The 12040-nt window shown below is 49.6% G+C and overlaps 1 protein-coding gene across 1 annotated transcript; it reads right to left on the reverse strand.

Annotated features, from left to right (window-relative positions):
• Positions 1–1443: 1443 nt before the first annotated feature.
• On the reverse strand, positions 1444–2889 carry LOC123050651 (dof zinc finger protein DOF1.7). The gene is made up of 2 exons (XM_044473412.1): positions 2420–2889; positions 1444–2324 (listed from the first exon to the last, which is right to left on the reverse strand). The coding sequence occupies exons 1-2, from the start codon at positions 2522–2524 to the stop codon at positions 1776–1778; spliced, it is 654 nt and encodes a 217-aa protein (XP_044329347.1). The 5' UTR covers positions 2525–2889; the 3' UTR covers positions 1444–1775.
• Between the last annotated feature and the right edge of the window lie 9151 nt (positions 2890–12040).

The following is a 12040-nucleotide window of genomic DNA, read 5'->3' on the forward strand; positions in this document are numbered from 1 at the left end:
TCCGGCGTCGTTTCATGGCTAGGCATGTTTTCAACCATATTGGGGAGGGGTAGTCGGATAAGATAAGTATTTCGAGTGCAAGGAGGACGCCCTTGGAAAGGTTGGCTTCTCTTCTTATCAGAAATGCACTGCAGCTATCCGAATGCTTGCATACGGAGTTCCCGATGATCTCATTGATGAGTACGTCCGTATGAGTGGTCTACGTGCCTAGACTCCATATACAAGTTCTGCAAGGCTGTGATTGCAGTGTTTGGCCCTGAGTACTTGAGAGAGCCAAATGTTGAAGATACAGCCCACTTGTCGGCGATGAATGCCAGCATGGGCTTCCCGGGGATGCTTGGTAGCATAGACTGTATGCACTGGGAGTGAAAGAACTGCCCTGCTTGGCAAGGGTAGTATACTGGCCATGTCAAGGCTTGCACTATCATACTTGAGGCCGTAACCTCACAAGATCTTCGGATCTGGCACTCTTTTTTTGGCATGGCCGGATCGCACAATGATACCAACGTGCTTCAACGCTCGCCGGTGTTTGCAAGGCTTGCCGAAGGCAACTGCCCGCCGGTGAATGTTAATATCAATGGCCACAACTATAACAAAGGATACTACCTAGCTGATGGTATCTATCCTCAGTGGACTACTATTGTGAAGACAATTTCCAACCCTATAGTTGAGAAGAGGAGGAGATTTGTAGAGCAAGAGAGTGCTAGGAAGGATGTGGAGCGTGTCTTTGGTGTTCTCCAATCTTGATGGGGCATCGTTGGGTATCCTGCTAGAACCTGGGGCACCAAAAAGTTGTGAGAGGTGATGACTGCTTGTGTGATCATGCACAATATGATCGTAAATTATGAGCGCCCGGAACGTATCTACAACCAAGGGTTTCAGTTCCATGATGACAATGTTCCTGAGAATGGAGGGGCCGCAACGTTTGCACAATTCATTCAATTTCATCATCAAATGCATGATTGAGAAACTCACATTAAGCTGCAAGATGATTTGGTTAAGCATATGTTATCTTTTTTTAATGTATTTGAGACAATTTAATTTTATTTGGCTTGTAAACTATGACATATTTATTTGGCTTGTGAACTATGCTATATTTGTCTGCTTGTATTTTGTTTGAAAAATGACGGCAAGCCGGCCGCACGGGTGAAAATGGGTCCGTGTGTTGGGCGCACTGCCGACCCAAACAAAAACAGGGCGAACGAAAAGCTGGCGGCCGACCTAAACATACACAAAGCGAACAAAGCGCGTCCGTTTAAGTGGACGCGTTGGGTTGCTCGAATAATCGAAGAAGCAATGATCCTGGCATTCCATTCAGTGGGAGGAACGCTGGTGATGTGGCTCATGGTTGCTTGTGGCGTGTGTGTGGGGTGGGTTGTGTGCATCACGGACTCGGTTCAAGATAAATTTACATCTAGTATGTCTTTTCCTTCGTAATTTTTCTTGCTGGAGCAACACCGTTTAACCATTTTATTGCAAACATATAATATATCACTGCACATACCAAGTTACATCCTCTTCCCTGCAGCTACACGACTGATCATGGTCCATTGATTAAAACAACAATCGCCACATCATTTATAACTAAGCATGAGAAGAAATGGGAGGATCGATGGAGCTCTATGAGTACATTCCTAGCTCAGGAGACACACTGGTGACACTGCAGACTGGTAAGGTAAGCAACAACTAGCTGGTCGATCCCTCGAGGCTGCGATGATAAAACAGGAGCCTCGAACGCGCCGGCGACACGCCGACTGACATGACGACGCCGATCATCAGTTGCCGGCCGCCGGGGGTGGCGGTGGTGGCCAGGTAAGCTCGAGGCCGCCGAAGTCCTCCCACGCGCCGGAGGGGGCGAGCGCCCCGTCGCAGCCACCCCACGGCGCGAGACTGTCATAGAGGTGGTCCGTGGCCGTCGGTGCCGTCCACGGGAAGCCGCCGAGCCCGAGGTCGAACTGCGGCAGGAAGACGGCGCCGTCGGTGAGGAACGGGAAGACCGGGAGCGGGGGGAGCGCGTCCTGCTGTTCCGGCTGCTGCGGCGGTGGCGGCGAGTCGGAGGAGGGCGTGTGGGGCTCCGCGGAGGACCTGCGGCGCTTGCCGCTGCCGGAGCCGCGGCGGCACGCGCCGCCAACGGGGACCTTGCGCAGCGTGCCGCCGTGCGTCCAGTAGCGGCGGCAGGTGCGGCAGTAGTGGCGCGGCTGCGCGGTGCTGTAGTTGTTGTAGTAGCAGAACTTGGTGTCGGTGGAGCTGCACCGCGGGCACTCCAGCTTCGGCTGCTGCTGCTGACTCTGGCCGTCGCCGTTCTTCTTGGTCACCGGTCCCTCCTGGTCACCACAGTTCAGCACACGCTGCGCGCATCAGTATGAACGTCGCTTGCCGGAGAAGAGAGAGACAGAGTGAGCACTGAGCAGAGACTGACCTGCGCGAGTGGCTGCTCTTGCTCATCAGCGTCGGAGGCTTGGTCGGCGGCGAAGGGGCGCTTGGAGCTGGCGGCGGGGAGGAGCGAGGCGGAAGCTGGAGCCATCGTTTGCCGTGCGAGCGGAGCAGCGCATGCCGTGTCCGACCCGGCCGGCTTAAAAGGAGCTGCGGCCTGCGGGCGCGCGTGGTGATCACCAGCTAGCTAGCTCTACCCGTAGCTAGGCAATTACCTAGCTAGGAGAGGGAGGACCTGAGGACGGGAGGAGAGAGTGAGACGTAGCGGTCAGTGTGAGCTGGATGGGCGGCAAGCGGCGGCGGCAATCAGATGATGATGGAGCTGACGGATGGATCGACGGGAGCGGTTGGTCGTGGCCTACTAGTGGTAACGTATGCGAGGCCGTGCGTCCAGTGGGTGTCCTATATATATATATAGAAGCCGGCGCGGCGGCATGGACGTACGGCCGGAGAACAAGATGCTCTCCTTGCGCCCGAAGGTAGCTTCCTCCACCGTGCACGGTGCAGTCGGCGTCGCCGTCGCGTTCTATATATGTCTGTCACGGTGCACCGGCGACGCAGAGCAGACCCGACGCGCACGGCCATGCCTTATTAGCAGCAGGAGTAGGAGTGTAGGACCGTTCGTTCCGTTTACCAAGGAAACCGAACGGCCGGCCGGTGTGCAGAGGAGACTGGAGAGTTCTCGGTCCGCCCTCCGCCGTGCTGGATAGATGGATGGAATCTTGCAAGTTGCCGCTGGTGCCAGTCCAGTCCAGACAAGCACGCACGCGCGGCACTGTGCAAAGATACTGTGATGGACGTGTACGTGATCGGCGAGTGGGCATCGTCGCATCGGCATCTGGCGTCGCCGCCGGTCGGACGAGCCGTGACGCCGGCCGACTCAAGCATCCAGTGTGTTGTGCGTGCGTGACAACGTTGGCCGACGGGGCGGATCGGCGTTAATGGAGGCGGACGGACGGACGCGAGCTGGCGGGCTAGTCGCGTCAGGGTGACGCGGCGCGGGGCCCGGCGGAGGTTGGCGAGCTAGGCGAGGGGGCGTGTCATCTCGGGGGAGAGAGGACAAAGGGGGGACATGGTCGGTGCGGCTTTTTCTACGCGGCAGGGCCACCCGCACCATGCGACGGCTACGGCGCTGTCACAGTCGTGGATTTTGTCTCTCGTCCCGGGTTGGACAAGTTCACTGTTTTGACCCCTTTCCTTAACTTAACCATCATCTGACCCTATACGTAAAAGTTTTTCACATCTCATCTTTTTCACATCCTATCACTAAAGTTTTTGACGGTAAGACTTACTTACACTGTCACGCCTGTTTGGTGTGAAAAAGATTATACCGCCATGGTCTTTGACGGTAGGGGCATATGCATGTAATTATAATAGAGTCACGCACGCAATAAAACAAAAATGAAGACCCTACCGTCATAAGCTATGGCGGTAGGGTAACACATCCTACCGCCATAGATTATGGATGTAGGCTCTTTTTCGCAAAAAAAGGAGGTGACGGTGCAGATAAGTCCTACCGCCAAAGGCCTTGGCGGTAGGATGTGTTACCCTACCCCCAAAGACAATGGTGGTAGAAAAAGGGCCAGACCCGAAATAGTTTTGGACATAGGATCAGATCGTGCTAAACTAACGAAAAAGGGTCAAAACAGTGAATTTGGCCAAAACTTTCTCATGCTAAGGATCAACTCCTGACCACCTCTAAATATATCAAACTTTTCATATGTCTAAATTGATGGTGTCATATAGTCTTTTTTTAACACAGTACAATTGAAGTCGCTCACATACACGAGCAAACACTCACCCTTATGAAGGGACGGACGTACACTCTACCCCTATGAGCACCTCCATGAGACTCAGCCGGCATAGCATCTTAAGATTTTACGAAAGTCAATGGGAACGTCTCCTCTCACTGAACGAATATCGCCGGAAGCCTGAAATAAAAACAGGAATAATGAGAGCACCAACATCAAGTATATATAGGACTTGAACCTTGGTGTGCTGGGGATACCAGTGTCCTCCTAACCATCCATTGACATGTTAGTTCGTGATGATGTTATATAGTCGTTTGGCGTGATCTCGGTTCTTCCTAGTATTGCACAAATCCCGAGAGGAAACATCAGGGATGACACATAGACAAAAAGGGGTCATATATTCACCGTTAGCTGCTTGTTTTTATATTTTAAAAATCATTTGATTTTTCCAGCACTATCGGATGAAATCCAATAGTTGACTATGCTTCCTTGTGCTCCGGATATTCCTCCTCGCGATTTTCCTCTCGAACCGCCTACCCCACTCCATTCACAGTTGGCGGCACAGCCGCCCCGACCATCCCTCTTAATATCCCCGCATCAAAGTTGTCTCCAACAATCCCACACCCTACCCAAACCTGACATAGCCTACTACTCACTGCTCGAGGTTATGCATTCTACATCTTCATCCAAATCGACTGCCACACTTTTTTTCCAGGGAACTAAAATTTACCAAATGCAACAAGAAATGACAATCCGATCTGTGATCTTCGATTCTCCTCACTCTTGCAAGTTTCAACGCATAGACACGGCACAACCAATTATATTGGTTATCTATAAGATAGACATCTTTGTCGGGTGACACATTACCAGGGAGTACCGCGAGAATCAAGTGAGGGCATAGTTAAAAAGTTTACAAACTTTTCATTTGGAATTCCGTGATTTCAAGGGCTACCAAGGAAATTGTCTTGAAATTTCTTTCTGTCCACGTCTAAACGAAATTCAATTTTTTGATCAACAAATCTCATTTTAATCAAATTTTTCCAGAATGATTTTAAAATTCTAGACACGGGGCGATGGAGAGTAATAAAGCGGGGCGAAGATATGAGACACCGCATATCACTAGTAGAAAACAGGGCTTTCGTTCGGGCATGGCAAGCCCATTAGTCCCGGTTCAGTCACGAACCGGGACCCATGGGGCATTTGTCCCGGTTCGTGAGCCCAGGGGGCCGGCCGGGGCCTCGTGGGCATTGGTCCCGGTTCGTATGGAACCATTTGTCCCTGTTCGAGCCACGAACCGGGACTAATGGTCCTCGCTCCTGGCCCACAACCATTGGTCCCGGTTCTTGGCATGAACCGGGACAGAAGGCCCGGATTTAGTACCGGTTCATGCCACGAACCGGGACCAATGAGGTGCCTATATATACCCCTCGCCCGCGAGCAGAGCACTCCAGTGCTCTGTTTTTCTCTGGCCGGCAAGGGGAGGGCTTTGTGGTGCTCTAGCTCACCTCCTATGCACATGAGGTGTTCGATGAAATGCCCGAGCCACACTAGTTAAGCTTTGTCCTCTCGAAGCTCGACCTCAAAGCTCCATTTTCCTCGAGATTTGTCTAGGTTTAGCGGCCCGTCACGTCCCATTCCCGTCTTCACCGCCGTCGACCGCCCGCGCCGATCTCGTCGCCGGCACCACCGTGGTGAGCCTCTTGTTCTTATCTTCTTTTTGAAAGAAAAAAATTCTTACTTTAGATAGATACTTGTCTAATTTTCTTACTATTTTATTCCTTCTTATTACATAGTGCGATGGTTTTGGTATCCGCCCCCGTCGGCCCTCGTCCTGTCTATGATTCGGATGTGGTATATATTATCTTTTTATAACTATTTGATTCATTTATTGTTTATGACAAATATACCGACCAGCGTGACATAGATTTTATTTATCTAGGAGGTGGTTGAACCGGAAATTCTAACCGACCCTATTGTCGAGAGGTTAAATTTAGTTGAAGAAGAAAACAATTACTTGAAGGAAAAAATAAAAAAAATTGAGGAGGAGAAGATGATATTGGAGTTGCATGTTGCGGATGTCGTCGATGATCACAAGATCAAGATGGATGCAATGCGCTTGAAGATTAGAAAGATTAGAAAATATGCCATTCATACCGAGGCTTGGTATCATTATGCCGTTGGATCAATTGTTACCTTGGTTGCGATTATGATCGCATTTGTTTTCGCATTGAAATGTTTTACATAGTTTCAATGTATGGTTTAATTAATTAGATGCTCTGGAGAGCTATATATATGTTGTTAGATGAGAACTATGTATGTACTTTGGTTCTAATGTGATGATGAACTTCTATTAATTTGGTCACTTAATTATCTATTCATGATGTTCTGTAATGGTTTTTGACACACTTAATTATATATAATGCACGCAGATGAACCGGCAATGGATGTACGGTGACAGACACACCTCCGAGTACATTAAGGGCGTGCATGATTTTCTCGAAGTGGCTGAGGCAAACAAGCAGAATGGTTTTATGTGTTGTCCATGCCCTATATGTGGGAATACGAAGTCTTACTCTGACCGGAAAATCCTTCACGCCCACCTGCTTTACAAGGGTTTCATGCCACACTATAATGTTTGGACGAGGCACGGAGAAATGGGGGTTATGATGGAAGACGGCGAAGAAGAAGAGGACGATGACAACTATGTGCCCCCTGAATACGGTGATGCTGCAACGGGGGAAGCTGCTGAAGATCAAGAGGAACCAGACGATGTGCCCAATGATGCTGCAAGGGGGGAAGCTGCTGAAGATCAAGAGGAACCAGTGCCCGATGATGATGATCTCCGCCGGGTCATAGTCGATGCAAGGACGCAATGCGAAAGTCAAAAGGAGAAGCTGAAGTTCGATCGCATGTTAGAGGATCACAAAAAAGGGTTGTACCCCAATTGCGAAGATGGCAACACAAAGCTCGGTACCGTACTGGAATTGCTGCAGTGGAAGGCAGAGAATGCTGTGCCTGACAAAGGATTTGAGAAGCTATTGAAAATATTGAAGAAGAAGCTTCCAAAGGATAACGAATTGCCCGACAGTACATACGCAGCAAAGAAGGTCGTATGCCCTCTAGGATTGGAGGTGCAGAAGATACATGCATGCCCTAATGACTGCATCCTCTACCGCGGTGCGTACAAGGATCTGAACGCATGCCCGGTATGCGGTGCATTGCGGTATAAGATCAGACGAGATGACCCTGGTGATGTTGACGGCGAGCCCCCCAGGAAGAGGGTTCCTGCGAAGGTGATGTGGTATGCTCCTATAATACCACGGTTGAAACGTCTGTTCAGAAACGAAGAGCATGCCAAGTTGATGCGATGGCACAGTGAGGACCGTAAGAAAGACGGGAAGTTGAGAGCACCCGCTGACGGGTCGCAGTGGAGAAAAATCGAGAGAAAGTACTGGGCTGAGTTTGCAGCTGACCCAAGGAACGTATGGTTTGGTTTAAGCGCGGATGGCATTAATCCTTTCGGGGAGCAGAGCAGCAATCACAGCACCTGGCCCGTGACTCTATGTATGTATAACCTTCCTCCTTGGATGTGCATGAAGCGGAAGTTCATTATGATGCCAGTTCTCATCCAAGGCCCTAAGCAACCCGGCAACGACATTGATGTGTACCTAAGGCCATTAGTTGAAGAACTTTTACAGCTGTGGAATGGAAACGGTGTACGTACGTGGGATGAGCACAAACAGGAGGAATTTAACCTGCACGCGTTGCTGTTTGTAACCATCAACGATTGGCCCGCTCTCAGTAACCTTTCAGGACAGACAAACAAGGGATACCACGCATGCACGCACTGTTTAGATGACACTGAAAGTATATACCTGGACAAAAGCAGGAAGAATGTGTACCTGGGCCATCGTCGATTTCTTCCGACCAACCATCAATGTCGAAAGAAAGGCAAGCATTTCAAAGGCGAGGCAGATCACCGGAAGAAGCCCGCCATGCGTACCGGTGATCACGTACTTGCTATGGTCAATGATTTACACGTAATCTTTGGAAAGGGTCCCGGCGGACTAGCTGTTCCGAATGACGCTGAGGGACACGCACCCATGTGGAAGAAGAAATCTATATTTTGGGACCTACCCTACTGGAAAGAGCTAGAGGTCCGCTCTTCAATCGACGTGATGCACGTGACGAAGAACCTTTGCGTGAACCTGCTAGGCTTCTTGGGCGTGTATGGGAAGACAAAAGATACACCTGAGGCACGGGAGGACCTGCAACGTTTGCACGAAAAAGACGGCATGCCTCCGAAGCAGTATGAAGGTCCTGCCAGCTACGCTCTTACGAAAGAAGAGAAAGAAATCTTCTTTGAATGCCTGCTCAGTATGAAGGTCCCGACTGGCTTCTCGTCGAATATAAAGGGAATAATAAATATGCCAGAGAAAAAGTTCCAGAACCTAAAGTCTCATGACTGCCACGTGATTATGACGCAACTGCTTCCGGTTGCATTGAGGGGGCTTCTACCGGAAAACGTCCGATTAGCCATTGTGAAGCTATGTGCATTCCTCAATGCAATCTCTCAGAAGGTGATCGATCCAGAAATCATACCAAGGCTAAGGAGTGATGTGGCGCAATGTCTTGTCAGTTTCGAGCTGGTGTTCCCACCATCCTTCTTCAATATCATGACGCACGTCCTAGTTCATCTAGTCGACGAGATTGTCATTCTGGGGCCCGTATTTCTACACAATATGTTCCCCTTTGAGAGGTTCATGGGAGTCCTAAAGAAATATGTCCGTAACCGCGCTAGGCCAGAAGGAAGCATCTCCATGGGCCATCAAACAGAGGATGTCATTGGGTTTTGTGTTGACTTCATTCCTGGCCTTAAGAAGATAGGTCTCCCTAAATCGCGGTATGAGGGGAGACTGACTGGAAAAGGCACGCTTGGAGGGGGGACTCAATAATATGCAGGGACGGATATTCTTGGTCTGAAGCACACTACACAGTTCTACAGAACTCTACCTTGGTGACCCCGTATGTCGATGAACACAAGAACAGTCTGCGCTCCAAACACCCGGAGCAGTGTGACGACTGGATTACATGTGAACACATCAGGACTTTCAGCAGTTGGTTGGAAACACGTCTCAGAGGTGACACCACTGTTTGTGATGAGTTGTACTCGTTGTCCAGGGGACCATCTTCGACTGTATTGACTTACAAAGGATACGAGATAAATGGGAATACATTTTACACGATCGCCCAAGATCAAAAGAGCACCAACCAAAACAGCGGTGTCCGCTTTGATGCAGCAACCGAGAGGGGAAAGGACACATATTATGGTTACATAATGGACATATGGGAACTTGACTACGGACATGATTTTAAGGTCCCTTTGTTTAAGTGCAAATGGGTCAATCTGTCAGGAGGCGGGGTACAGGTAGACCCACAGTACGGAATGACAACAGTGGATCTGAACAATCTTGGGTACACTGACGAACCGTTCGTCCTAGCCAATGATGTGGCACAGGTTATCTATGTGAAGGACATGTCTACCAGACCGAGGAAAAGAAAAGATAAGGAAGCGAATACATCATACGATGAGCCAAAGCGGCACATAGTTCTTTCAGGAAAAAGGGACATTGTGGGAGTGGAGGGCAAGACAGACATGTCTGAAGATTATGAAAAGTTTCATGAAATTCCTCCCTTCAAAGTCAAGGCTGACCCAAGCATCCTGATAAACGATGAAGATTATCCATGGTTACGGCGCAATAAGCAAATGACACAAGCGAAGAAAAAGTGAAGACTTTCTCCCGCAACTATTATGATGATACCATGCCAACTTTGTAATAGACGAGTATGATACCATTGTCCGTTTTGTACAAGAAGTGCATCTAGTTTTTGCCGTAACCCTCTCAACTTTCTTGCACATGCTATGTGGATGAAATGATGATACCATGCCAACTTTCAACCTTTTCAGAGTTCATTTGAAATGCTTTATAAGCCCTGAGTGCAGAGAGGTTAGGCCCGTAAGCCTGCTTTAGAGAGGAGCTCGACAGCTCAGGCGCACCGCACCTTATAAACAGGTGCGGCTCTCTCTTAGCTAGCGAGGTGGGACTAAACTCACCACCACGCCGCTGTGCAAGGCCATTGGTCCCGGTTGGTGGCACGAACCGGGACCAATTCCACCCTTTGGTCCCTGTTGGTGCCACGAACCGGTACTAATGAGGCTGTGGCCCCACGAGCACCTTTAGTACCTGTTCGTGGCACGAACCGGTACTAGAGTTTCTTACTAGCTAAGCAGTTTTTTAGTCCCACCTCGCTAGCTGAGAGGCACTAGGAGCGGTTTATAAGCCCTGAGTGCAGAGACGATGAAGAAGAGGCGCAATGCTCACGTTGCTTAGCTTCAAGCCTTGAGGAATAAGGTAGACTGCATCGAGCTATGTGCAGTGCAGTCTACACTATTCCGAAAGGCTTGAAGCAAATCAACGCGCATTGCGCCTCTTTTTTATTTTTAATCATTAAAAGCAAAAAGAATTTTCATAAAGAACTTTTTTTGATAGAAACTTTAATAGCAGAAAGAATTATCATAAAGTAAAATAAATAAGTAATTAGAAACAAAATAAAATAAAATAAATAAGTTTTTTGTTGTAAGTAGAAACAAAACAAAATAAATATAGCAAAAAAGAAAACAAAAAAACTAAATACAGCAAAAAGAATTTTCATAAAGAACTAATGGCACTAATAGAAAGTTTATATGTTTTCTAAAACTAATGGCACTAACAGACAGTTTATAATTTTGCTGACCTAAAAGCAAAAAGAATTAAAAATAAAGCAAAAAACAAAAGAAAATAAATAATGCAAAAACAGAACCAAAAACTGGATTTTTTATTTAAAAAACTGCCACCTATTGGGCCACCACGGCCTGAATACGACTAGAAACCCAACCTGGGCCAGGATTCAGGCCCGCAGAAGGCCCAATAGGCCAACAGACAGCACAGTGTGACATTAGGCCCGTAAGCCTGCATTTGAGAGGAGCTCGAGAGGGCAGCCGCAGTGGGGCTTATAAACCACTCTGAGCCCCTCTCAACTAGCGAGGTGGGACTAAACTTTTGGCCGCGGGCAGCGCAAGGCCTTTGGTCCCGGTTGGTGCCACCAACCGGGACCAATGCCCCCCCTTTAGTCCCGGTTGGTGCCACCAACCGGGACCAAAGGCCGCCGCTTCCCGCCCTTTGGGCTGCTGAAAAGGGGCCTTTGGTCCCGGTTGGTGGCACCAACCGGGACTAATGCCCACCTTTAGTCCCGGTTGGTGCCACGAACCGGGACTAAAGGCTTTGCTATATAAGTCCACACTTAGGAAATTTTCGAGATACCTCGCCAGTTGCCCCCGACGCCGCCAGGCTGCCCGTGCTCGCCGTCGCCGCCCGCTCCTCGTCGCCGTCGCCCCGCGCCCTTGCCTCGACGGGTCGCCGCCCGGTGCTCGTCGCCGTCGCCCTGCCCCCACGCGCCGCCCCGCCTCGTGCTCCCCTGCTCGCGCGCGCCGCCTCGGCGCCCCGAGCCCCCTGCCCGGCCCGCGCGTGCTCGCCGGCGCCCTCGCCGCCCCGCCCGTCCCGCCCCGCGCCGGCGCCCTCGCCGCCCCCGCCGTCGCCATCGTCCTAGCCGCCCCCGCTGTGAGAGCCGCCGCCCCGGCTCTGTTTTTTTATTTTTATTAGTTTAATTTTTTTGTTCATATGTGATGTATATGTGTATGTGGCTATAATGTATATGTGAACAAAAAAAATTTGTATGTATGTAGATGTTCAAAATGTATGAATATATATGTCAAAAATGTTTTTTTGTTCATAGAAAGTTTTTTGTTCATATATAGA

This window comes from Triticum aestivum, chromosome 2D (assembly GCF_018294505.1).
Source record: "Triticum aestivum cultivar Chinese Spring chromosome 2D, IWGSC CS RefSeq v2.1, whole genome shotgun sequence".
Taxonomy (NCBI): domain Eukaryota; kingdom Viridiplantae; phylum Streptophyta; class Magnoliopsida; order Poales; family Poaceae; genus Triticum; species Triticum aestivum.

What these genes read in the sequence shown, in the direction of transcription:
- LOC123050651 (XM_044473412.1), bottom strand. Translation starts at nt 2,524, where the DNA reads ATGGCTCCAGCTTCCGCCTCGCTCCTCCCCGCCGCCAGCTCCAAGCGC. An exon ending in AAGAGCAGCCACTCGCGCAG is followed by an intron (nt 2,325 to 2,419) that starts GTCAGTCTCTGC and finishes TGTGGTGACCAG; the next exon opens with GAGGGACCGGTGACCAAGAA.